This window comes from Corylus avellana, chromosome ca8, assembly GCF_901000735.1.
Source record: "Corylus avellana chromosome ca8, CavTom2PMs-1.0".
Lineage (NCBI taxonomy): Eukaryota > Viridiplantae > Streptophyta > Magnoliopsida > Fagales > Betulaceae > Corylus > Corylus avellana.
Window position 1 is genome coordinate 23,779,885 of NC_081548.1, and position 26,880 is coordinate 23,806,764.

Genomic DNA, 26,880 nt, shown 5'->3' on the forward strand with positions numbered 1-26,880 from the left:
TTTTAGGTAGAAAAGCATACAAGGCAGGTCAGAATAATACAACAAACGTATTAATAATTATTATAATATTATGTAACAACTTTCTACTTGGAACAATAATGGTAACTGTTGTGGATGTAAATTACCGAAAACCCACTAAAGATGCACATTCCATAAGCAATTTGAGCCCGTCACAATGACAAGCATTCGGTAATTATAGTCGGAGCTTCGAGTAACCCATTGCCGCTCTCGCTGTTTGAAATGGCACGTCAACACGAGTTGCATATACCCGTTTCTTAATTTAGAGATATAGGTGCCCAAAAAAGTGAAAGCACCCGCCTATACAAAAAGTCTGTACAATCCTAGCTGAAAGAAAAAATTTTACCTTTTCAGCTTGGGTAAAAGGGTTGCTATATTAGATGTGAAGATCTCTCTTAAGTAAACGCAGGAGAGCGATTCTGCCCTGAGTTGTTTTTCTATCATCTGCAGCCAATTTCCTTCCACCTCGATTTCCCTGCAAAATGATATGATAGAAAATCTAATAACATTGGGAGGAAAACACGACACTATTTCTACAGGGCGAAGATTTTGGTGTTATAAGTTATAACATTGCTTCTGTTCCAAATTCCAACGCATTGAATAATGGTACAAACTTGACTTGTCACCTCCTTTCAGTCAGGCAAGAACTGCAAACAAACAAGAAAATAGAGGAAATATAAAATTTACCTTTGGTTTCTCAGCATCGTCTTCGACGTCCAAAGCACTGAAATCCCTGAGCAATATGGATGAGGCAGGCGCGAGTCTCCTAATTTTGACAGTGAAATACATATAGATTTAGGAACAAAAGATAGAGATCCATCTTAAAAAATTAAAAACTAAAATAAGTATTATGAAAAAATATACTATGAAATGCTAAGGGTATTAAGTATTTTATCATAAAAAAAAAAGGTTACCAAACTTACGTGTAACTCATTCATTGGTATTCTATACATTTTTCTTAATTAATAGTCTTGTTATTCTTCAATGAATGAGTTACACATCAGTTTGGTAAGCATCGCTTAGTAAAAGATTTGATATTTATAGTATTTCTCTTTTTATTTACGCAATCAAATTTTGAAAAGTGACTTGGACCCTCCATATTACCGCTGCGTGTCAAATTGAACACTTTGAAAAGAAAAAAAAAAAAAAAAAAAAACTCAAAATACCCTTAAAATTGTTAGGAAATAACCATTTGAAAAAATTAAATTTATTAAAAAATTAAACAAAAAATGTGAAAATTTAAAAATACCAAAAAGGGGTGACCCCTTCATTTTTTTTTTAAAAAAAATGGTCTTATTTTTATTTTTTTATTTGATAATTTTAAGGATATTTTGGAAAGAAAAACACAAAATGATTACAGGCTCCAATGTCACTTTTTAAAATTTGAAGACAAATAAAAAAATGTGGTAATACTTCAAGGAACTAGAATATATTTTCCCCTCAGTATTGAGATCCAAGGCAAAAGCAATAACAAGCAACAAACCAGAGTTATTGTTTTGCTTAGGACCACACAGCGACATGGTTAACATGGAACGCAACCCCACTGACCTTTTTGGTTTCCCTGCTTTGCAGGAAAGATCAACTCTTGGTTCAATATCTGGCACATCAACAACTTCGGATACTTTGGTAAACGTAACATCTTCCTCTTGTGATTGAGGTGGATCCAACAATTCCTATAAATGACAGAAAAAGAAAGAAAATAAAGCAGAAGCAATTTTTACGGTAAAGCCTTGCATCATATAATTCATAAAAAAATTATCTTCTATTAAAAAAATAAGAAATTTAGAGCTCAATTTTTCTGTGATAAACCATCATCTCTTTCGATTCTATAAAAGTTATCTCTCATCAATCTAAACCCCAAAATGTAATTAAACAAAAAGATTATAGCGTTACCCAGGATAATCACATGGGGAGATCTCATACCCTTTTCAAATTCAAGTGACCTTAGATCCTCTTAAAAATATAATGTATCTGCAAGAAACAGCAAAAAAACAGAGAAAACATAAACAGCTTACCGTTGGCTCTGTTATCCCATCCTCAACGTCCAATGTGCTGCAATCCCTTGGTAATGTGGATGAGACAGGCAACAGTTTCCTGATTACTATAACATCTTAGACATGAACTCACCAAAAAAGAAATGATACAAATGCATCATGAGAAACTCTGTCATCAGCATTGAGGATCAAGGACAGCGAACTATGCAGCTAAAAAAGTTTAAAAAATGCAACACCCCCACTGACCTACGTAATTTCTCAAAATTCAAATCTTTACAGGAAGCATCAAATATTGGTTGACTCTCTGGCACATCAACAATGCTGCATCCTTGGGTAAGTGCGACATCGTCCTTAGGAGATGGTGGCAGTTGCAAAGATTTCTAAGAAAGATCAAAAAGAAAAGAAGAAAGAACCATGAAACCAATTTCTACATTAGAGACATGCAACCACAATTAACAGTAGTGATTCTTTTTTTATTTTTTTCATTTAAAAAAAAAAAAAAAAAACTCCCCGATTAGGTAAAGTTTTCTTTAACAGATCAAAAAATTTCTTTTCTGAATGTGTTGAATTATCTTCGTCAATCTATACTTCAGTTTATTTTATTGTAACCACAAAATTAACTATAGATAAACTTTTAAATTACTCATTTGTTCACCGGTGGGTTACTTTTGAAATGAGCAGACAATGACCAACATAATTGGAGGGTGCATGTGTGTTTCTACAAGCTCAAAGCTCTCTACGTTAGGGAAAAGCTAGTAGCAAGGCCAATGAAGGCACCAGCTTGGTAGCCTTGCGCTTTTCCTTTTTAGAGCATGCACCGGGTCCCTCAAGTTGCAATACATGCTGTTATTTGGATAAAAAGGCTAATGAGAAGCACTACGGACATTTGAATACAGGTAACACATGAAGAAAATGGTTGATATGTAGCAGATATATATGTGACAGCGTAATATTTATTTCATCTGTTTAGCTGGATAGCGTACTTTAAGAAACATTACAAACTAAGCATCAAAGCAAAACGAGAAAACAGACATTCCAAAAAGAAACCTGAAAAAAAAGGCATCATTATAATTCAAAGCATAGGACATGAAAGAGAATTTAACCTCATCCTCCTCGGTAAGCAGCTGGTCCAGCTCCACTGATGAGCAGCTGTCATTTCTAACCATGCCATGTGACTGCGAATAGCCTATAGCAAAATCCAAAAGCCATGAATTTGTTAGTTGCAGATAGAAACCGTGCTGAAAAATATACTAGTAGGTGAGGAAGCATACATCGGTCCCAACCACAATATTGGGATCCAAGTCCCTTTCAGGGCAACTAGGCTACCTAGTAAACAAAGCCCATCATACTATGTCACATGCCAAAAATCACTAAACATCCAATAATTAATTGCTGACAGTTCTAAGGCAAATAAAACTAAAATTGACGATTAGCATTTGATAACTAATTGATTTTAACTTGTAAAGCACTTTAAACAGATCTTGAAGCAAAATGATTGACTTACAACAAAAAAAATAAAAACCTAAATTGAGGGCATGTCCTTATCTACTCCATGATACTATATGCCATAGTAACATGGTTTCATCCAATCACATCATTTCAAGCCAATACATTATGGACGAGACACGTTTGGTATCAAGATTCTATAAACTAACCATATTTCAAAAGAATGTGAGCATTCAACTGCTTAGATTCTAAATGTTTACATATTGTAGAATAAGCAGTCATTATAGTATAATATGCAAACAAAAGCAAACTTTATGAATCAAACCTGTTACTTCAGCATTTGAATAATTATCCTCGATTCCCGAATATTCATTTAAACCCTCTGTGTTGTGTCCATTCCCAAGATAGATATCACCTATCTGATTACGCAATATCAAAACTAGTTATATTCTCAGCTATTCCAGACATACATAAGAATAAATATCATATTCTTTATATCCTGATGTAAGATGTGCCCAAGTCCAGCACTCATACCTGAAAATTTTGCTGGTCGGAGTTTTCAACACAAAAGCATGAAGGATTGACCGCATCAACATCAGAGGTACTCACCTAAAAGTTTGGGAAGAACATTTCATTATATCAAATAGATTTCTTAAAAGGAGACACTACTAAAAAATATGCACTGAAACTTCCTCACAGTGGCATCAAATTCTAGCTCATTGTCAAAACATTCCAATTTACATAATTTTTTTTTTTTAAAAAAAAAAAACCCCCCACCTTTTTCCCTTGAAATACAATTCAAATACTATTATATTGAATAAAGCACCCCAAAAAAGTAGCCATAATTATAACTCCTTGATCCCCATGAGATAATTGAGATCATAAAAGAGCAAGGTTGGAACTTATTAAAAAAAAAAAGTGCAAAGATATTTGTACCTGAGAGAGCATATCTTTATCCTCTCTTGGCGAGGAGTCACACTTTTCCAGAGTGCTACTGCAGTAAGATGCCTTGAGGTCGGAAGAATGAAGATCCACATCTTTCTGAACATTTAACAAAATCTTTGAATATTAATTATTTTTTCACAGCATAAATGCGTGGATAACGAAGAGGGGAGAGAGAGAGAAAATCCATTGGCGAACCTCATCAATATTACTAGATCCACATCCCTTTAAGTCTACTTTGGATTCAGAACTAGTGTATACTTTAACTAAGGAGGCATCCTTACGAAGTCCCTCGGAACAAGTACAGCAGGACTTCAAATCCTCCAGCTCTTTTCCTAGCTCAAGAGATCTAGTCTTTTCATTGCTGAGGTTTTCTTTGAGACTCTGGATTTCACTCTCTGCCACCTGATTAGAACCAGAAATTGTGAACAGATTATGCTAGTCAGTTTATTACTGAAATTGCATCGATAGAGATAGCAAAGCAGTATAACCAAAAAATAAACTTAACATGAAAATACTAATTGCGAAGTTTTAAGCATAACTTGCTATCAATAAATTAATACCTTGAGTTTTTGTTTATATTGCTTCAAGACATTCCATATAGCTTTAGAAAAATTCTGCATTATCTGATGGTTTCTCTCTTTCTCTGCCAAGTCAACAAAGTCTGACTTTTTGGTTGCAGTTTCACTAACATCCAATCTGCAAATTCTTGAGGCTTCTGAAAAGATATAACCAAACATGTTGGATGTTCTAAAGTTAAACCACACGAAACGGGTCAAGGGACTAGAACAATGTGAATGATAGACAGACAAATTTTAAATAATAAAGTAATGCATTTTATACAACCTTCCTTAGAAAGCTTGCGTTCATCTCCAATGCTCTTTCCTTCTTCAAACTGAAATCAAACCAACGTACAACTTATTATGAGTAAGCCTAAATCAAAGACATATTCATAATAACAATTTGAAAAGAATTATCACCAACTTGATCAAATAATGCTTCTCAGGAACCATATCCAATAGCACACATGATGACTAAGGAAATCCATTTTCAACCATGATGTGGGCCAGAACAAGAGTTTCAAGTTTCAACAGGGAAATGGGCGTTTGCCAATATTACTATTTAGAGGCTGCATGTCTTTGTTAATATTAGACATAAATACGTATATTTGAATGTTTATCTGCATACACGACTGTAGATATTAAGGAAAAAAAATCATAAAACTAATAACTACTTGAAGAACATATAACTCCTTTTCATTGCGCACATGTTAAAGGTCGGGCGAGTCTTTTGTTAGTGTCAGACATGGGTAGACAACAAGCGTAGTGTCCTTAGTGTTTGCACCAACTTCCAGTTGGGAAAGAGTATTACATACCATACTTTTTAGTACCAACATTGAACAACTAGCTGTATGTTGCTTTCTAACATAATCCAACAGATTTAAATGACAAGGAAATCTATTGTAAATTTTTATATTCTAAGTTCAGAGAAAAACTGCATCTAAATTGCGAGAACACATGGTGTGAGGGATATATGTTTCAGCTTGGCAATAATGGTCGCAGCTCAGCATTGTAAGACAGAAAATTGGAATGTACAAAAGTAACAAAAAGATAAAAATACCACTTGACCATAAATTTTACAATGTAACGGAATTAGTTTCGACAACAAACCAGGATTACCTTCTGAACTCATTATAACATATGTCCATTTAAGAAAATAGATCACTACATTCCATGCTATTCCAGGTCATATGATATGATAGACGTCAAAAGAGAAACTTAAAAACCATACATGTGAAACTTGGAAGCCAAATTTCATCAAATCCCCTGGGACTTAAATTAGATTTTAACAGCCTCATGCAAAGAAACAAACTTGACAAATTACACTAAGGCCACCAAAAAGTAAGGGAGGGAAAAAATTAACTTGTGTAAGTAGTATGCAAAGAATTAGAACCTAAAAGGGAAACATTTAGCACTCCAAAAAGGATGAATAAAATACCACACAAGCTTCAAGGCCACCAACTTTCATTCTTTTCGGCTGTTCAACTGTAGACAATGCTTGGAAATGCCTCTTGTTACAATGCATGATGGAAGACTCCGCATTATTATTAAATCTAATATTATGAACATCAAAAACAAATAAAAAATTAAGAAAATTGAAAGTTTAATCAGATTGATGGAAAATATATATGTGTCAGTGTATTTATTTTACTTGATTTTCATGTATGGTGAAGCTTGTTTTAGCAGGTAGGATGTATCGAGATAGTCTTCTGTTCCTGCTCTAATTGTTAAAATCTGCAAACACAACAAAAGAATGCATGAGATTTTTTTTTCAAAAGTCCATAGAGATAAATTGGAGTGCAAGCTTATTTAAGATTATCAACTTGGCAACATAAGATCTCATCAAACGGGAATCAAAATTTACATACCAATGCCATCCGCTTCTTGCCTTCCAAATAATCTCGTAGATATTTGGTTAACTGTTTAGAGGAAAGGTCACAATTATAGCTTATGTTTGATTCAGAGGAATTGTGTTAAAGTATCAAGAGTGAAAAGACCAGGACCAGAAGACAATATGTAACATTAATTCCTTGCCAGTAAGAAACCAAAGGGTGTCACCCCTTGAAAAGAAGATGCACTGGAGGAAAAAAATTGTAAACTAAAAGCTATAAAGAACAGTAACATATGAAATCATTCTAAAAAGCATCACCAATGAGTTCTGGAAGTGCTTCTGCAATGGCTTCTTGGGGTTCTTTTGGTGCTCCAACAATGACTGAAAACAAAGAAAAACAACTATATTACATGCACAGGGAAGAGGAGAGAGAGAAACGGACAGACAGACAGACAGACATAGTATAGACGGACTAAAACATATTGAATTGATAAAATAAAATAACTAACAAAAAAATGTGAAGCAAATATACCAACAAAAGATAATTATCAAGACCAAAATATGGACGACAAGGAGATCCATGAACTAAATTAAGGATACATACTCGTAGGCATAGGCCAAAAACCATTGATGTATTGTTGATAAAATTACTTTCAAGCAATCTTGCCCCCTGAAATTGATAGACTAAAGTTAAAATCAATATATGCGTGACCAAGATTGCAACATCATACATGTGACATTTACCTTTCACTGCTTAAGACAAACTCATCTGACCTCATTATGAATTCCTAAGGTCATATTCTAAATGTGTTCTCTCCAATGTTATGTTGGACTTCCGTTAGTTCTATTATTGTACTGGAATTCAAAAAACATAACGGAGAATGTCATTCCAATAATTACCTAAAGTTCCAATGCTTCAATATTTTGCTATGTTGAGAACATCCCTAGAACAATCCACATCCAACAGGACAGAAATTTAGACCTGAATCCCAAATTAAAACTTTAATTAGCCCCGCTCCAAAAAACAGTTCTTTAATATTAGAAGTTCAAAGCCCCTTCTAAGCTCTAACCCTTAAATATTATCCAGTATTATTTTGAAAACCACAAGCTACCAGAATTCTACGAGAGCAGTCCTGTACGCAATCGTATAGCCAATTATCACCATCCCCTGGGGTGCATCAATCAAAACCCCCACAATTTTCAACTATTACCAATTGCTAGTTTCATAAGGATATATCAGCTTATTTTAAAGGAAAAGTACCTGATTTCCAGTCCTTTTTTCTCTTTCAGCTCCAGCAAGGTCAACAATAGTTAAGACAGCATTGTTATCAACTTCACCAACCTTGTAAGCAACACTGCTAATGTTAATGATGCACTGCGACCGGCTACAAGCAAGTAAAAGAGTAAAATAAAATAAAGTCATTTTCCTTTTGCCATGACTCCTCAAACAATAATTCTAGAAAGAGTGAACTGATTCAATAACTCTACAATAAATCATTTAATAATTAAATTGAGTTTCTTTCAGAAAATTAGATAGAAACTTTTCAACAGGAAGAACTAGATCACATCCAGCTAGCTCTTGACTCCCACCCAAAAACAATCGATTGCACTTGCAGAAACTGTTCCATATTTCATATCTATTTCATCTATAAAATTCAATAACAATAGCAGGGAAGAGGAAAAAAAATAACATGGTTTAGTTGCCATGCACCTTGACTGGATGTTTGCATTCGTCATTCCTGTGGCACGTTTTGACATAGCACAAGCTATTAAAGATTCTGCCTGTCCAGCGTCAGAAACAACAACCTGTGTACAATAATCGAATAAACAGACAAGTCATTTTTATAGTCTTACACCCATAATCAAAATGCACTTTAGATATACTGTACGTCAAAAAAAAAAAAAAACTTGACAACATACAACAGAAACAGCTATGAACCTCTTGAATGCCTCTTATAGTTGATTGCTGCATGCTCAATTCGGTTCCCTCCAGTGACAAATCGCATACCTTCTCTCCTTTCCCTCGCTCAGAATATATTTCAAAAATAGATATAGAAAATGACCTGAAAATATGTTTTATCAGATTTCTTCTTTCTTTACAACCTTCAGTTCCTCCACACGTATTAAAAGTGAGAATAATTGAACTTGGGATATACTGATAATGCTACTATATCTGGCAAAATTAGCACAAAAATCCCACATTCACAAGGCAATGGACCCTAACAAATTCACTGAATTCTCAAAAACAATCCAGATATCTATAAAATGCTTTAAGCGCATGCAATTACATTATCACTGGTTACCTCGACGACTTGGAACTTCCCTCAGACTGATTGAAGATCTGTTGAAGCGCAAGCGGTACCATACCAGGTTCCCTGGTACTCCCAAAGACGGTGTGAGTCTTGCCAGAGCCACTAGGACCCAATGCGGCAAGCATTCCACTTTTACCCTTCAGAAAATCCTCCACCAGAGGCCTCACCATTCTCTCGTAGACTTCACCCTGTGTTGTCAATTTCGACACGGTTAGTTTTATCAGATTCTTTTCATTTTTCGTGTATTTACTCGGTAACCAAACAGATCAGAGAAAAGATAAAAGGCAAGAAACCTGAGACGATTCGGGCGGGAACACATGGGAGAACCCATCGTAAACCTCAGACTTGATCCGCTTCGATTCTTGTAGGGCTATGGGCGGCGATAGTGTCACAGAGTGAGAATCACTGACGGTCACACAAGCTTCACCGCTGTTCTTCTTCTTCGCGTTCTTGTCCCTCGACTCGGTCTTCTTCGCCGGGTTCTGGGGCCACGCGTTCTTGGCTCTCGACCTAGGGATCGGGTCCCTAACGCTGCCGTTTCGGCCCGAAGGCTTGGGCGGCAAAAGGGGCCGAATTCTGAGGTAGACTTTGAGGGTATCGGAGATTGGGCCTTTGGGGGACGAGGATGAGGGCTCTGGTTGAGGCGGATTTCGGGGCTTTTCGGGGATTTCCATTGAAAGAATGTCCTGAATCGGAAATGATGGAATAGCTCGCGTGGTTGCTGAGGAAGACGAAGGGACTAATGGCATTTGGGGAGCGTTTGTGGAAGGGGTAGCCCTCGCCTTCCGGGGAGGGTTTCTCCGAACAGTCACCGTGCCCGGACATGTCGGAGGGCTTGTCATCTCCATCTAGTCTCACTGTGCGTCTCCCTTTCGGCGCTGTCTCAAATGGCGGAAAAACACGAAGTTTGAATTGGATGACGAATAAACCAAATAATTTTACTTGGTGGAATCCCCGCCCACTTTCTTTCAAATTTAGTCCCCAAATTTTCGTGTCATTTCAATTTAATCCTCCAATTTCTAATATTAACAACTGAATCTAAAGTTTTTCTCTAATTTTTTTTTTTTAGATGTCCACACAAGGAAAGGGGGTGGGAGATTTGAACTAGTGATCTCCGCTTCATTCAGCATAGTCCACAGCCGATTGAATTACCCATTTGGGGACTTCTAATTTTAAATAAGTACATTCATCACGTACCATTTAATTAATAAATGTCAAACCAATCAATTAATTAATATCAAGGAACTCTTATTCGGATCCTATTTGACATATCATGTAATATCGAATAATAATCGAATAATATTTGACACTTGTTACATGACATATCGAATAATAATCACATTATATTTATATTTATTAATTGGTCTAATGTGACGTAGTCTTCTTGTATGGGGATTGGCATCATCGCGAGGGGCTTTGAGGGAGTACAGCAATCGCAAGGGGGCAAACAGTTTGTATAATGCAAGACCCAATGGTAATAGAAGTATTACCGACTTTGAGTGTTGCATAATTTATTCGAGATCTCGAGTGTCAATATATTATTTTGGAAGGTGATTCCTTACAGGTTGTTAAGGCCTTCAATGCAAACGATCCAAATTGGAGCAAATATGGTCAAGTGGTTGAAGATGTTAAAGTAGTGCCCAACAAGTTAAGGCACTAGCAGATTCGGCATGCTCGAAGATAATCAAATTGGGCGACTCATGGTCTCGTCAAAGCAGCTGTTAAACAAATCATTAATAAGGTTTAGATCGAAGAAATCCCAGAGAATATCCGTGATGTTGTAATATCATAACAATGTATCCTTGTTATTTAGAACTTTGTGCTCTAGATTATCTTTCGATGATGAATAAAGCTAAAAATGTTCCCCAAAAAAAAAATTAACCTATTTAAAATTAGAAAAAATAAAACAAAACAAAAACAACATAATTGTTGGAATTAAAAAATTTCTTTTACCTATATAATTAAATGGATTCATTTTATAAACTTTAACTAGCTATTTTGTATTGAGTTTGATATCAAATTCCTTAATGATGTTAAAAATTATAAACTCTAACGGTTTGGGAGCAGTTCATACTGTTATTTTTTATTAACGTACACCAAATTACCAAAACAACAAAACATATTCGCCTTGTCACGCTACATCTACAGGGAGATATATGCGATTGATACTAAACAACTGAATATGAAATCTAAGAAAGGGGTCCACCGGTGCCAAGAATGAGGCTACGTCGGACTTCTTTCAGTTCGGGGATTGCCTTCCCGCACTCGACGATCCCAGCACCGCCTTTGCTTTCGCATCTTTGTCGAGGTGGCATCAATAACAGAATAGTGACGAACGCTACAGCAAACACAATGAGCACCAGCGAGCAAAACTTCCCGCGGGCTTGACCCGAGTCTTGAACTTGGCTGGGCAAAAGTGGGCAAGAGACCTGGCTTGGGGAACAGAGATTTGGGTTTCCAGCTAACGAACTGTCATAATTGAAGGTGACAAACTGTGCACAATTAGGAACTCTTCCCGCTAAATTATTGTAGGACAGGTCCAAGGTAAAGAGGCTTGTCAACTCGCACATTTCGTATGGTATATGGCCGGTGATGCTGTTATGAGAGAGATTAAGAATGCTTAGATCTTTCAACTTATCCATCTCTTTTGGGATTTCCCCGGAGAGATTGTTTCGGCTGAAATCGCTGGAGGTGAGAGAAGTACAGAGAGCTATCGAAGATGGGATCTCACCGCTAAGGTTGTTGGCGCTGATGTTGATCCTCGAGAGCAAGTGGAGATGAAAGATTTCCTCCGGAATCTCACCGGTAAAACTGTTCATTTCCAGGGACAAAGTTTGCAGGTTTTTGAGATTTCCGATGGCCGGAGGGATTTTTCCGGTGATTCTATTGTTGGAAAGCGTGAGAATTCCGAGGACGTTTGCTGAGATTTTGGAGGGAAGCTCGCCAGAGAAGTTGTTGTCGTTGACCTCGATCTGTCCCACCAACGGCAAATTGAAAATCCTCTCCGGAATCGTCCCGTTGAGTAAGTTCTTGCTGATTCGGATTTTTGTTAACGACTTGCAGTCAGCGAGCTGCTCAGGAATTGGTCCGGTAAAGAAGTTTTCCATCAAAATCAACATATATAACTTCCCTCCTTTGCATAAATCCCGAGGAATCGAGCCTGTGAGATGGTTCGTAGCAACGTCAAGTTCTTTGAGTTTTCCATTCCGGCCCAGGTTCACCGGAAGTTCAAAGGTGAAGTTGTTCTCCCATAACTGAAGCACTTCAAGATTCGGAAGGTCTCCGATAAACGAAGGGATTGGACCGTAAAGGCTATTCTTAAACAGATGAAGTAGGCTAATATTTGTTAGCAGTGAGAAACTTTCTGGGATTTCTCCAATGAGATCGTTGATGGAAAGATCCAACTGTCTCAAGCGGACCAAACCATAAAGTTGAGGAGGTATATGACCTGTGAGGCGGTTGACTTGTAGAAACAACGCGTCCAAGTTCTTCAAAAGGCCAAGGCTCTTGGGAATCTCGCCGTGGAGGTTACAGCTCGCCATGTCAAGGATTTGAAGTGAGCTGAGCAATCCCAGCTCCGGCGGAATACCCCCTTCGAAAGAGTTGAAGTACCCTAAATACATGTGTTTGAGATTCTTTAACCGAGCTAAACTAGCCGGAACTTTGCCCATAAGTGCGTTTCCGTTCAAGCCAAGGAACTCGAGGCTCTGAATCTTCGAGTAACTCTCCGGAATTGGACCCGAAAAGTAGTTCCCTCCGAGACAAAGGTGTCTCAGGTTTTTCAAGCTCACCAGCTCAGTCGGAAGAGGCCCAGAAAAGTTATTGTTGTACGTGTCGAGAACCTCGAGCTGTGTCATTCCAACAATGATTTTTCCAGGAAAATTGCCGGTGAAGATGTTGTTAGAGATGTTGAGTATCTTGAGCGAGGTGAGCTTTTCTATCTCCTTCGGAAGTCTCCCCGTGAGATTGTCGCCGGAGATCGTTAGGTTCACCAGCCTGTCCAGTAACCCAATCTCCGGCGGCAGAAAACCGTAAAGAGGAGTATAAGACACGTTGAGAGAAACAACCCGTGAGTCGTCGTCACATGAAACTCCGGAGAAGGAGCAATGAGCCGTTGGAGACGAAGAGTCCTTCCAATCCTCTAGGCCCGAGCCTTTGTTCCCAGTCAAGGCCGACTTGAGCTTCAGCAGAACTTCGAGACCACTAGTGCCGGCAGAAGAGCGCGATGAGAAAAGGAAGAAAACTAGAGCAACATGGAGGAGCATACAAATGAAAAGGGTTCTCATTTTTCTTTTGAACGCCGTTTATCTCTCCGGAGCTCAATTCAAAAGGGTATTCGCGCGGGCGCTATTTAAATGTCCCCTGTGTTGAACTGATCAAAGTGATTTCTTTGTCTTTTTCTTAGTGATGGATTAAAAAATAAAAAGAAAAAACAGAGCATATTTTTTCCAAAAGAAAATTAAGGCATCGTCACTAAGCTAGGTAAACAAAACAAAGCACCTTTAAAAGAAATAAATAAATAACCACATATTTATATTACAATTATCTCATAATATTTTTATCAGTTACTCAGATTTTTGACATCAGGAAAACCACTGAAAAATAACTCAACAATAACATCATAAATTTTTATTATTATTTTTTAAAAAAGTTTAGTGACGTGGCTTACTTATAACCACCCTTTATTCTCCTTAATTTCTTCTTTTTTATTTAACATATGGCACCATCCCGTTTAAAATCAAAGCCTAGAAGAATATAACATAATCAAAGAGAGAAGATAACACAAAAATATTTGTATATAATTATATTACATTATGTGAGCAAATGAGAAAAATATAAATTAATTTAAAAGGAAAATCCTACTATACGTTTCTTCTTTAACATCGACACAATTATTGCCTTGTTTTAAAATTTCTTCTAGATTATCATAACAGATGCCTGCCCTTTTGTAGGCATATATCATAGAATCAAACGAAAAGAAAGTTGCTTTCCCAATTATATATTCTCAACCGTGGGGACTCTCAAGAAGTTCACTTTGGACTTGGCTTTCAAATATTATCTTCTGCATTATTACAACAACGTACGTTTTTTTCTTTAAATAATCAATGACATAACAAACGTAAGAAGATGATTAATTGGACACAGCATATATAAAGTATTGTTCCTAAGTAGTTTGCATTGGGCATCTAGTGCGTGAGAACAAATTCATATTCTCACGAGTCACGGCAGTAGTAATTAGCTAGTGCCTAGTGGGGGCTTAGTTTAGAGTAAAATTTCATGTTCCTTATTCTTTTTACTTTTTTTTTTCTCCTTTAATTAATTTTCTTTCACCCCTTAGCCTCTCAACAGATGGCTGGATTAATGGTCAGAATATAACCCACGTACATTATTTGAGAATAAAGCCAGGGTTTCTTGAGATGCTATTTATAGATTGCAACTCCAATTAATAACCCATTACAAGAGGTTCCCTTAAGAGAAGCATGATTAAAATATACACTATCTTAATCCATAAATTTAGATTTATTGGTTTAGATCCAACAATGTAATGCTAATCACTAAAGTTAAGATTGTTTAGTTATACACACTCTCTCTCTTTTCATCTAAACAACACTAAAAAGAACTTCAAGAGGAGAGAATATCTAAATTTAGATATTCCCTCCTCCCCTTACACGGTAGCAGTACTCGGCGTCTTCTCTGTAGGTTCCACCGGTCTCCGTTTTTTGCGGGTTGCTTTAAATCTAGTTTGTAGATCTAGATCTAGATTCAGATCTAATCTTTTCAAACTTAGATCTGATAGTTTTCTTCAGCCAAGGCATGTCTTCTGAAGGGATGTTTACGATGCCGTGCTTCTCCACTGCTGCTTGTAGGGGTTTTTGTTTGTTTGTTATTGTTGTTTGTTTGTTGTTGTTGTTGTTGTTTTTATTTTATGGTCCTAGCCGTTGGGCTGAGGACGTAAATAATGCTTATGGCTTTCGGGTCAAGAGGGGAATGGTTTGGGTGTGAGTATTTTGCTCATACCTGGAAAATGGCTTCTTGTGCTCCCTGAAGGAGTCTGCGTTAGTAGATCTGTTCTATAATATGAAGTTCGGGCTGAGATAACGGATGCTTGACGTCATAGATTGATTTTTCATTGTAAGATCTGTTATATTTTTGATTTTTTGACATGTAATCTTTTAGCTTCGGCTATGATTTTGCAGAACTATATGTTCTATGATTGTAAGAGCTTTTATGCTCCTAACCACTATTAATGAAATCAGATTGATTTTTTTTTAAAAAAAAAAAAAGAAAAAGAAAAAAAGATTGTTTGACTTGGAAATAAATGATCAAGGGTCAACTTAATTAAACGACCATAAAATTTGTATATTTTCCACTATCAGACAGTTATTATGTAGCTATGTGCCCATTACGAGGCCAAAAAATCACAAAATACTATCTAGGAGTATATATATCTCCAAAACTCCGAATAATCAAAAAATGTCATCTAGGGATATTATAATTAACACCAAAATTCTATATAAGAGGGTCGCAAACAATTCATTCTAATTTGCTCATGAGTCCATTTTCACAAGGGTGCACAAACTAAAAGTACACGTACATGCACTTCTAGTTCTTTATAGGTTCATTTATAATCAGTCTTTTATCCTCAGAATATATTATAAAGATGAAAAATGCTAAACAATATACAACTCTTCTACAATTTTTTTTTATCACGTGTTAATATATAATTGAAGGATATTAGAAAGAAAAAAAGTGTGACGTAACCAAGTGAGCTCCTTGAGCAAATAATTAAACTATGCTATAGGTGGAGGATACAGTAGTACTTCAAGCCCTCCAAAGAAGAAGACTATAATTATATGCATGTTTTTGAAAAAGCAAACAATACGAAAAATATTTGCTCGGTATATAGTATATACAACTTTTATTATAATTTTCAGCTTTCTTGCAATTACATCTCAAAAGTTTAAAAATTTGTACTTTTAGGTATTTAAGTTAAAAAAATTTATAATGTCACTATCTCGTTAGGATGTTCCATTAAAGCCTAATTAAGGACGGGGAGAATCCCAAAATTAAAGAGGCATTTAAAAAAAAAAAAAAAAATTACCATATGCTCTACGGTTGACCCATATGCTCTACTTCTAGCTAACACGTACAATTCATAAGTGTTAATTGTTAAGTCTTATATTAGGTAGTAATAACAAAATTGAGTAACAAATATATTATCCATATATATATATATATATATATGGATAATTTAATTTGAGTATTATATTAAGAAAATGTTAGGTGTTATTCTAGTGTTTTTTTGGTATCCTCCTAACTGTGATGTGACCGTTAAAATTTGATAATTTTAAAAGACACATCACAGTTAATAAGACACCAAAAGAATATTAAAAGAATACCTAACATTTTCCATTATATTATTATCCATTACTATCTTATTATGACATTACAAAATAAAACATATTTGTCTCAATTCGATTGTCACGAAATTCTTACCCAGTAATGAGGCTACAACGGTCATCAATGAGTTATGACGTGGTCTTCCCGCTACACACGATCCCAGCTCCACCGCTTTTGCATTCGCGCCCATGTCTTTAGCAATTAGCATCGAGGTGGTACCAGTAATAGAGCAGTGACGAACGGTGCAATAGCCACAATGAGCACCGGAGAGAAAAACTTCCCCCTGGCTTGACCCGATTCTTGAACCGGACTGAGCAAAGGTGGGCAAGAGACCTGGCTTGGGGAACAGAGATTTGGGTTTCCAGCGAATGAACTGTCATGGAAAATGAGAAACTGTACACAACTTGGAACTTTTCCCGCTAAATTATTATAGGACAGGTCCAAGGTAAAGAGGCTTGTCAACCCGCACATTTCGTATGGTATATGGTCAGTGAGGCTGTTATGAGAAAGATTAAGAGTGCTGAGAATTCTCAACTTAGCGATCTCTTTTGGGATTTCCCCGGAGAGATTGTTTCGGCTGAAATCGATGGAGGAAAGAGAAGTACAGCGAGCTATCGAAGATGGGATCTCACCGCTAAGGTTGTTGGCGCTGATGTTAATGGTTGACAACTTCGGTAAATCGAAGCTTTCACTAGGGAGCTCACCCGAAAATCTATTCATTTCCAGGGACAAAGTTTGTAGGTTTTTGAGATTTCCAAGCGCCGGAGGGATTTTTCCGGTGATGCTATTGTTGTAAAGCGTGAGAATTTCAAGTGCGTCAGCTGAGATTTCGGATGGAAGCTCGCCGGAGAAGTTGTTGTCGTTGACCTCGATCATGTAAACCAAAGGCAAGTTAAGAATCCCAGCCGGGATCGTCCCGTTGAGTAAGTTCTTCCTGATTCGGATTTTCGTTAAGGACTTGCAGTCACCGAGCTGCTCAGGAATTGAGCCAGTAAACAAGTTTTCCATCAAAATCAACGTAGACAACTTCCCTCCTTTACATAAATCTCGAGGAATCGGGCCGGTGAGTTGGTTCGTAGCAACGTCAAGTTCTCGGAGTTTTCCATTCCGGCCTAGGTTCACCGGAAGTTCAAAGGTGAAGTTGTTCTCCCATAACTGAAGCACTTTAAGATTCGGAAGGTCTCCGATAAACGAAGGGATTGGACCGTGAAGGCTATTCTTAAACAGATGAATTAGGCTAATATTTGTTAGCCTTGAGAAACTTTCTGGGATTTCTCCAACGAGTTCGTTGATGGAAAGATCCAGCCCTCTCAAGTTGACCAAACCAGAAAGTTCAGGAGGTATATGACCTGTGAGGCGGTTGACTTGTAGAAACAACGTGTCCAAGTTCTTCAAAAGGCCGAGGCTCGTGGGAATCTCGCCGTGGAGGTTACAACTTGCCATGTCGAGGATTTGAAGCGAGCTGAGCGATCCCAGCTCCGGTGGAATACCCCCTTCGAAAGAGTTGTAGTACCCCAAGTACATTTTTTTGAGATTCTTTAACCGAGCTAAACTAGCCGGAACTTTGCCCGTGAGTGCGTTTCCGTTCAAACCCAAGAACTCGAGGCTCTGAATCTCCGAGTAACTCTCCGGAATTGGACCCGAAAAGTAGTTCCCTCCGAGACAAAGGTGTCTCAGGTTTTTCAAGCTCACCAGCTCAGTCGTAAGAGGCCCAGAAAAGTTATTGTTGTACGTGTCGAGAACCTCGAGCTCTGTCATTCCAACAATGATTTCTCCGGGAAATTTGCCGTTGAAGAGGTTGTTAGAGATGTTGAAGACCTTGAGCGACGTGAGGTTTGCCATCTCCATCGGGAGTCTCCCCGTGAGATTGTCGCCGGAGATCGTTAGGTTCACCAGCCTGTCCAGTAACCCAATATCCGGCGGCAGAAAACCGTAAAGAGGAGTATAAGACACGTTGAGAGAAACAACCCGTGAGTCGTCGTCACATGAAACTCCGGAGAAGGAGCAATGAGCCGTTGGAGACGAAGAGTCCTTCCAATCCTCTAGGCCCGAGCCTTTGGGCCCAGTCATGGCCGACTTGAGCTTCAACAGAACTTCAAGCTCATTACCGTACGCAGAAGAGCAAGCTGGAAAAATGAAGAAAATTAAATAGACTTGGAGGAGGATACAAATGCAAAAATTTCTCATGTTTTTTCTTTCTTTTTCTTGCTTAGGACGACTGAACATGCAGCGAACACTGGTTTCGACCTGCTGGAATCGGGCTAACTGAGTTGAACGGAAAATAATATTGTCAAAGCCTTCTTTTTTTTTTTTTTTTTTCGCAAAAGATAAAGTATAGTAAAAAAGGATAAAGTGAAAAGCAAAAAAGGCACCTTTAACAAAGAACAAAGGATTAAGCTTGAAGGTTTTTTTGGAACAAACTATTTTTTTTTCTTTTTGAAGCTTGAAGAACAAACTATTTTGTGGTCAATAAAATGAATAGTCAATTGGCATATAGGCTCGGTCCTATTGATTTAGCAGTAGGTGGTTTTAAATGATTGTCATTGTTTCAATTAATTTAAAGGAGTTATTTTCATGATTATAATTTTTTTTGGGTTATATTTAACCGTTCTGGCTTATATGCTGTTATTAAAATAACATCATGTATGTTGTAGTTTAAACAATGGTCAAGATTGAATCTTTCAAAATCTTTCATTATTTTTTATCTCCTATTAAAAGCTTTTCAAAGTAAGTCAACTTTGAGATTCAATCTTGACCGTTGCTTACATTATAACATACATACTGTTATTAAAATAACATGTAAATCAGATCCGTCGTTATAATGCATATGTAATTCTAAAAGTGTGGGAGTGGAAATTAACGGGTGAAATTTTCAGTTTTTATTGTGGGTGGTGGTAATTAATTTGAGCTTTTGCTTTTTTCTTTTTTCAATAAAATTTAAGAGTTACTCTCAACAGCTGGGAAGTGGGAATCGATTCGTCTTGTTTGTGGACCGTGTTTTGAAATTTCCTCAAAAGTGAGTGGCCTTCAGCAAAATTGAAGGCATAGAAAGTAGCTTTCCTAATTATTCCCAATTATGGGGACTCACCATGTTCACTTGCAGAATTTGCTTTAAAATATCTTCTAGAAAGGTTACAAATCACATTTTTAATCTGCTTATGTCAACCCTTAAATTTTTTAATTCGAACTCATGGAAAGTATTTTCTCCGCATGAATCGGGCAGGTTTTGTTGACGGGCTAGTCCTAACAAAGTTTTGTACTTAAGAGGACACAAACTTAAAACTTGATAGAAATGTAACAAAGATTAAGGCTCTCACCACCTGAGCCAACTCCTTAAATTAATTGGCACCGCCATATCAACACAATAGAATAATGATAGAATAAAAGTATGATTTCTAACATTATTCTTCGAGTAATTAATGTCATTAAAAATTGAGACATGCTATACATTTTCTTTTCGTTTTTCTCTCATTCTCTTAATTTTCAAAATTACTATTAGATCTGTAGAACTTAGATGGATCTCATATATATATATATAGGCCATAGATCTAATAGTAATTTTAAAAATAAAAAAGATGAGAGAGGGCAGATGAGAAAAGCAATCATTTCAGTTAGAAATTGTCTAGAGACCTGTTTATGCAAGATAAGAAGGTAATTATGTGAATGCAGTAGTAAGGCTCGAACTGCTTAAGTTTGGCAACAAAATATAGAGCATCTATTCCCTTTTTCACTCCGCGAATCCACAAAGTGCGAATAAATTCATATTCTCACGGTCCATCGAACGTAGTTGGTTGGGCCTTTGTTCAGAGTACAAATTCCTAGTCCTTGTCTACTTTTCTTTATTAGCTTGTCTCCATATTTTACTAATTTTTAGATTGTCTTGTTAACACATTTCATCTTTGCTTTCTCTCACAGTCCTTGTCTTAAGCTTAATGTATAATTGGGTCAATTTAGATATATAAATTACTTACTTACTTTTTTATTTTATTTTTGTCTCAATGTAAGACACAATATTCACAATAAATTTCCCCCTCTTTTGTGAATTCTTGCACATTAATCAAACTCTCAATCGCAAGTAAATCATTTTTACAAATCTAAGAGTGTCATGTTTACGAGAGTTTGCATCAATTGCAAGCCAAGGAACACAACTTTGCTCCAAAAACTTTTCACACTCTTTAAAAGACCAAGACGCTGGTTGAAGTGGAAGCTAATTATATCTTCACTCATTATTTGTTTTCTCTATGTTAAAATATAATATTCTTTTAGACCTTTATTCTATCTCCGTACGTAACACCACTTGGAAGTCGGAATACCTTGATTCAATTTGAGCTTAGCATCACAAAACTACTAGGTGGCAAGTTGGACAGTTGACCGCCGACTGGTAGTACTCATGAATTTTATCCCAGAATATCTTGTCTTTTTTTATGGACACCTTGAATTAATGGTAAAAAGGGAAAAATACCTTTTTACCCTCTACCATAGATTTGTAATTTTAATCTCAATATTTAAAAAGTAATATAAGACCTTTTAAAATATTTGACAATGACATTTGACTCTTATAAAGTATACTTTACTCCCTAAAGTATTTTTTGTTTACACTTCACCCCCCGAGTTGACTAAAGCCCTCAAAACCTAGTTATTTCGGGAGGGTAATGTGTAAACATAAAATATTTCAGGGATAAAGTGTACTTCATGGGATTAAGTGTCAATGTCAGAAACTTTGAGGGGGTGAAGTATCACTTTTTAAACATTTAGGTTAAAATTGCAAATCCATAGATACTTGGGAAGGGTAAAAGGTATTTTTCCCATGGTAAAAATTGCCTCAAATGAAAAAAATAACTGAAATTTTCTTACAATCTTGAAATCTTTACCGCTAATTTTTGCACAAAAAATGTTGGACAAATATTTTCACCTGAACTGAAGGCAACCCAAACTCTATTTTAACATAGTCAATTGCACACGGGTCCTATTTATATGTCCGATAATACGTCTTGAAGCTCAGTGGGCTTTAAGGTTTCAAATAACATGGACTCTGGAGGCAGGGGCCCATTGGTACTCAATCCGGGCCAGGCTTTATATATGAAGCTGTTTTCCGTTCCATTGCACACAATGAGAAAGAACCTTCAACCAATCCAACCCATGAACTTCCTCTCATGTATTCTATCATTTGAGCAAGATTTCACTCTTTTTTTTTCTTTTTTTTTTTTTTTTTTTTTTATGTGGCACAATGGTGAGAAAATTTGCTGAGCTGGACTAGCCAAAGGTTATTTTGACTAACCACAATGTAAATTTGAGTGAAAAGTTACCCATATTCAGCTACTTTATACAAAATTTGGTGAGTATTGTAGGAATTCACCAAATGTTAAAAATAAATAAATAAATAAATAACTTTATTATTCTTTATCCTCTTAATAAAGAAAGAACAAAGAATTAAAAAAAAAAATTAAATGAAATAATAAAAAAGAAGGAAATGCCATTTTTTTCCCAATAAATTTGTTTATACGTTCTTTAACTTTCTAAAGAGAAATTTATGGGATGAGTAATATGTTATTTTCTACATTTGCTTATCATATTAATTTTATGTCGGTAGATATAAATAAATAACAAAATAGCATTATTCTTCCATGATATCTTTGGTGTCTTGTTGGAGATAAAATCCTTATGGGTCACACTCAAACAATCTAATTCAAATAAATATTTAATTGGAGATCATCTCTCAACTACTACATAAGCATGTCAACCATTTCGCGAATACGAGAAGACCATTATCTATAATCTCAACCACCATATATATACATAAAAGTGAAACGAGTCGATGGAAAATGATTACCTAAAAGCCATAAGGTAAAAGGACATCAACCCTTCTCAAAAAAACTTGCTAATTATTAAATTCCTAGTCTAAATAAAACTGCTAACTTAAACATTAGAATTTTCGTCTCCATACGGGTGAATCCTTTAAAGCTTTTAACATTTTGCGGCAGCCTAACGCCGGTAGCAAAAATTGCTCTAATACCTACTTCGAGCCAGCCATGCATTTCAAGAAAGAAAATACATCAATCTAGGACAAAAAATAAGCAGAGGCACGAAGCGTGTAAAATACATATAGTCACAATCAGCGGTCAACACCATATATTACATAAACAGACCGGTTAACAACTCAAAATCGGCGTTTTACAGTGACAAACTTCACCCACCATGAAAGCAGGGTAATAGGTTTAACTTTCTTGCAACCCCACCACCTCCTGTCACAATATTATTACAATTTCAGTTCACTCTTATTTTACTCAAAAATATCCATCTTGAGCTCCATTGCAATTTTTTTTTTTTTTTTTTTTTTAATTTTTTTTTTTCTAGAGGTTGATGAGACTGTGGCCAGACTGAGGAAGATTCGTGAGCATGTGAACAACTTCCCTCATAGTAGGTCTGGCAGAGCTCTCATCCTCCACACACATCATAGCTATCTTGAACAGGTGTATTACCCCAGTCAGAGGGTAACCACTGAGCCTGGGGTCCACCACTGCCAGGACTGAAGCTGCATCCGACGGCTGAGAGAGTTCCGACGTGGTTTTCCTAACCCACCTCACTATATCCACACCGTCGCCGAACTCCCCAACTGGCCTCCTGCCTGCTATCAGCTCCAGCATCACAACTCCGAAGCTGTACACGTCGCTTTTCTCGTCAACCTTCAGCGTGTAAGCGTACTCTGTTATACGACAAAAACACTCCAATTTCAAATCAATTATTCAAAACTAATAAAAGTGAGACAAAAAGCAAACTCAAGTTGAATTATTATGAATGGAATCGAAAATCAAATTAACAATGACGACGAACCTGGGGCGATGTAACCGTAGGAGCCGGCAATGGAGGACATGCACTCGGAGGCTCCGGCGTCCTGCAAGAACTTGGCGAGCCCAAAATCAGCAACGTGAGCCTCGAAATCGGAGTCCAGCAATATGTTGTTGGACTTGACGTCCCTGTGTATGATGAGCGGCGAACAGTCATGGTGAAGATAGGAGAGCCCCTTGGCAGCCTCGACAGCGATCCTGTACCTCATTTCCCACTGCAAATGCGATCCCTTGGATCCATGTAACATCTCCCCCAGGCTCCCGTTGGGCATGTACTCGTACAACAAAAGATTTGTGTCCTTGTTGGACACGTAACCCAACAACCTTACGATGTTTCGGTGTTTGATTTGCCCCAGGGTTTTGATCTCCGCCGAGAACCCGTGGTCGTTCCGCCCGGAACCGCGACCCACCAGCCGTTTGATCGCCACGTCGCCGTCTGGCATGGACCCGCGGTAGACGATCCCGGCTCCCCCTTTGCCTATTATGTTCTCTTCCTCCAGACACTTCAACACGTGCTCGGCCTTGAAATCGAGCCGTTGGAACGCCGTGAGCTTCCACGCGCAAGACTTCTGGAGCTTCTTTTTTCGCATCAAGTAAACCGTAACGAGGACCAAGGACAGAGCCGTTACGATAGCGATCGCGGCGATTACGACCTTCCAAGCCCCGGAATCGCTACGGCTCCGACCCGAAATCTGACCCGGAGAGCCCACAAAAGACGGGCAAGTGGCAGGATGTGGCGGACAGAGATTGGGGTTCCCAGCGAATGAGCTGTCATTGAAAACCAAGAATTGCCCGACGGTGGGAATTGTTCCCCGAAGATTGTTTTCCGAGAGGTCCAGCGTTGTGAGGCTCGTCATGAATTTGATTTCGCTGGGGATTTCGCCTGTGAGCTGGTTTCTCGAGAAATTGAGAATGCTGAGATCGTTCAGCTTGGAAATCCCTCTGGGAATTTCACCAAACAGGTTGTTTCGACTGAAATCGGCGGAGGTTAAAGAGGTACAGCTCGAAATTGAAGCCGGAATTTCGCCGCTGAGATTGTTGGCGCTCACGTTGATCCTCGAGAGCAAGGGTAGATGAAAGATTTCCTCCGGAATCTCACCAGTAAAACTGTTCATTTCCAGCGATAGAGTCTGCAAATTTTTGAAATTTCGAATTCCCGGAGGAATTTTCCCGGTGATTTGATTGCCGGAAAGCGTAAGAATTCCGAGCTTGCTCGCAGAAAGTTCGAAGGAAAGCTCACCAGCGAAGTGGTTCTCGTTGACCTCGATCTGCGACACCAAAGGCAAGTTGAAAATCCCCGCCGGAATCGTCCCATTGAGCTGGTTCTTCATGATTCGGATCTTCGTAAGCGACTTGCATTCGCCGAGCTCTTCAGGGATTGGTCCGAAGAAGAAATTCTCCATCAAGATCAGCATCGACAATTTCCCTCCTTTGCACAAATCGCGAGGAATCAACCCGGTGAGATGATTGGTCGCCACGTCGAGTTCCTTGAGCTTTCCATTGCGACCCAAGTTTTCGGGGAGTTGGAGCGTGAAGTTGTTCTCCCATAGCTGAAGCACTTCGAGATTCGGAAGGTCGCCGATGAAGGCCGGGACTGGACCGTACAGTTTGTTCTTGAACAAGTGGAGTAGCGTGATGTTCTTGAGCTCTGAGAAGCTCTCCGGTATCACTCCGGTGAGTTCGTTGATTGAGAGATCTAATGATTTCAAGTTGTATAGACCAGAAAGCTCCGGAGGAATATAACCAGTGAGGCGGTTGACTTGTAAAAACAGCGTGTTCAAGTTCTTCAACTGGCTGAGTGTAGCGGGAATCTCGCCGTGGAGGTTACAGCTTGCCATGTCGAGGATTTGAAGCGAGCTTAGCGATCCCAGCTCCGGCGGAATACCCCCTTCGAAAAAGTTGAAGTACCCTAAATACATGTGTTTGAGATTCTTTAACCGAGCTAAACTAGCCGGAACTTCGCCCATAAGTGCGTTTCCGTTCAAGCCAAGGAACTCGAGGCTCTGAATCTCCGAGTAACTCTCCGGAATTGGACCCGAAAAGTAGTTCCCTCCGAGACAAAGGTGTCTCAGGTTTTTCAAGCTCACCAGCTCAGTCGGAAGAGGCCCAGAAAAGTTATTGTTGTACGTGTCGAGAACCTCGAGCTCTGTCATTCCAACAATGATTTTTCCAGGAAAATTGCCGGTGAAGATGTTGTTAGAGATGTTGAGTATCTTGAGCGACGTGAGCTTTTCTATCTCCTTCGGAAGTCTCCCCGTGAGATTGTCGCCGGAGATCGTTAGGTTCACCAGCCTGTCCAGTAACCCAATCTCCGGCGGCAGAAAACCGTAGAGAGGACTAGAAGTCACGTTGAGAGAAACAACCCGTGAGTCCTTGTCGCACGAAACTCCGGAGAAGAAGCAATGGGCTGTTGGCGACGAAGAGTTCCAGTCCTTCAGGCCCGAACCTTTGGGCCCAGTCATGGCCGACTTGAGCTTCAGCAGCACTTCAAGATCACCACCGTTTGTCTTGCACGCTGAGAAAAGCAGGAAAACCAAAGCAATGTGAACAAGCTGAAAAGAACACGTGAAAGAGATCCTCATCTCTCTCCCTCTCTCTCTCTCTCTCTGTCTCGGTGTTTTTTTCACTCACGGGGTTCTTTCTTCTCCAGAGAGTGTTGAATCAAAAAGGTCTGTGGAGAGCTTTATAAAAGTAGCACTGAAGCTCTGGAATGCCTCGTAAAAGGAGAATCGAACTCTCCCTACGTATCAAACTTGGAATGAATAAACAATTTGAAGATTGCGAGAGAGAGAGAGAGAGAGAGAGAGAGGTTGCATGAGGGGTCCTACAGTACGATACGGATTTGACGGAGGTTAACATATAGCGAACGCTGATCTTGACGGAGTTTGGCTTTGATGGTACTCATCTTGATGGTGTGTTTTCGACGGCGTGACCTGTCAGGTTTGAATGACAGGGCATGATAATGTTGCTGGCCTCTCGGGTCAGTTCCGCCAGTTGTGAATCGGTAAAAAATAAACTCTTCCAAATTTCACCTGTTATTTTTTTGTTTCTTCTCACGGCCTGTGTCAGGAAAACGGTGTCGTTTTCTTAGGCTTGTGGATTATCAAAATCAATGTGGATGCTGTCCTTTCTTTGTTTAGAACTGAGAAAACTGAATGGGCTTTTTGGGCCCAGTGCAAAGGCTGTCTGTGTCTTTTCCCAAACAGACACCTTCTTCCCCCCTGCTCTGACTCTACTTTGGCTGTGACCAAAAAGTCTACTCTTTTTGTTCTTTTCTCCCGCTGTCTCACCCGCTGTCTCACCACCAATCTAGTTCGTCCAGTGGTGGGACCATAGTCAAACGCCCTATACGGCCCTTCCATTCTGATTACCTTCTCGCCAGATTTCATTATCCACTGCTGCACCGCCTGCACGGTCCAAGATAAATCCAATGTTATATCCAATTCTCAGCCATACGACTGGTATAATACTATGCATCACTATTTATTTACAGTCCCACATTTATTGATTAAAAGAAAAAAATAAATAATT

The 26,880-nt window shown here is 38.2% G+C and overlaps 4 protein-coding genes across 5 annotated transcripts; all 4 read right to left on the reverse strand.

The window, feature by feature from the left end:
* Positions 1 to 85: 85 nt before the first annotated feature.
* LOC132189865 (kinesin-like protein KIN-6) lies at positions 86 to 10,014 on the reverse strand. 2 transcript variants are annotated; one of them, XM_059604683.1, is made up of 23 exons: positions 9,397 to 10,014; positions 9,095 to 9,291; positions 8,731 to 8,854; positions 8,503 to 8,597; positions 8,053 to 8,176; positions 7,396 to 7,461; positions 7,110 to 7,172; positions 6,829 to 6,879; positions 6,612 to 6,694; positions 6,399 to 6,513; positions 5,247 to 5,295; positions 4,964 to 5,118; positions 4,599 to 4,805; positions 4,395 to 4,499; positions 3,993 to 4,067; positions 3,784 to 3,877; positions 3,116 to 3,198; positions 2,259 to 2,392; positions 2,034 to 2,112; positions 1,567 to 1,691; positions 706 to 784; positions 365 to 493; positions 86 to 231 (listed from the first exon to the last, which is right to left on the reverse strand). In XM_059604683.1, exons 1-22 carry the CDS (start codon positions 9,949 to 9,951, stop codon positions 395 to 397), a joined length of 2,757 nt encoding a protein of 918 aa, XP_059460666.1. In that variant the 5' UTR covers positions 9,952 to 10,014; the 3' UTR covers positions 86 to 231; positions 365 to 394. The 2 variants fall into 2 exon arrangements, with proteins under 2 accessions (XP_059460666.1, XP_059460665.1); XM_059604682.1 differs by having other exon boundaries at positions 86 to 493.
* A 1,278-nt stretch (positions 10,015 to 11,292) lies between these two features.
* Positions 11,293 to 13,368, reverse strand: LOC132190489 (receptor protein kinase CLAVATA1-like). Its single transcript, XM_059605496.1, has one exon. The coding sequence runs from the start codon at positions 13,366 to 13,368 to the stop codon at positions 11,293 to 11,295; it is 2,076 nt and encodes a 691-aa protein (XP_059461479.1).
* Positions 13,369 to 16,524: 3,156 nt separating this feature from the next.
* LOC132191057 (receptor protein kinase CLAVATA1-like) lies at positions 16,525 to 18,691 on the reverse strand. Its single transcript, XM_059606076.1, has one exon. It carries the CDS (start codon positions 18,689 to 18,691, stop codon positions 16,706 to 16,708), a length of 1,986 nt encoding a protein of 661 aa, XP_059462059.1. The 3' UTR covers positions 16,525 to 16,705.
* A 3,916-nt stretch (positions 18,692 to 22,607) lies between these two features.
* LOC132189585 (receptor protein kinase CLAVATA1-like) lies at positions 22,608 to 26,440 on the reverse strand. The gene is made up of 2 exons (XM_059604330.1): positions 23,336 to 26,440; positions 22,608 to 23,207 (listed from the first exon to the last, which is right to left on the reverse strand). Exons 1-2 carry the CDS (start codon positions 25,929 to 25,931, stop codon positions 22,855 to 22,857), a joined length of 2,949 nt encoding a protein of 982 aa, XP_059460313.1. The 5' UTR covers positions 25,932 to 26,440; the 3' UTR covers positions 22,608 to 22,854.
* Between the last annotated feature and the right edge of the window lie 440 nt (positions 26,441 to 26,880).

What these genes read in the sequence shown, in the direction of transcription:
- LOC132189865 (XM_059604683.1), bottom strand. Translation starts at nt 9,951, where the DNA reads ATGGAGATGACAAGCCCTCCGACATGTCCGGGCACGGTGACTGTTCGG. An exon ending in AGCACTTCCAGAACTCATTG is followed by an intron (nt 6,880 to 7,109) that starts GTGATGCTTTTT and finishes TCCTCTAAACAG; the next exon opens with TTAACCAAATATCTACGAGA. An exon ending in AATTTTGAGAAATTACGTAG is followed by an intron (nt 2,113 to 2,258) that starts GTCAGTGGGGGT and finishes TATAGTAATCAG; the next exon opens with GAAACTGTTGCCTGTCTCAT.
- LOC132190489 (XM_059605496.1), bottom strand. Translation starts at nt 13,368, where the DNA reads ATGCTCCTCCATGTTGCTCTAGTTTTCTTCCTTTTCTCATCGCGCTCT.
- LOC132191057 (XM_059606076.1), bottom strand. Translation starts at nt 18,691, where the DNA reads ATGAGAAATTTTTGCATTTGTATCCTCCTCCAAGTCTATTTAATTTTC.
- LOC132189585 (XM_059604330.1), bottom strand. Translation starts at nt 25,931, where the DNA reads ATGAGGATCTCTTTCACGTGTTCTTTTCAGCTTGTTCACATTGCTTTG. An exon ending in CTACGGTTACATCGCCCCAG is followed by an intron (nt 23,208 to 23,335) that starts GTTCGTCGTCAT and finishes GTCGTATAACAG; the next exon opens with AGTACGCTTACACGCTGAAG.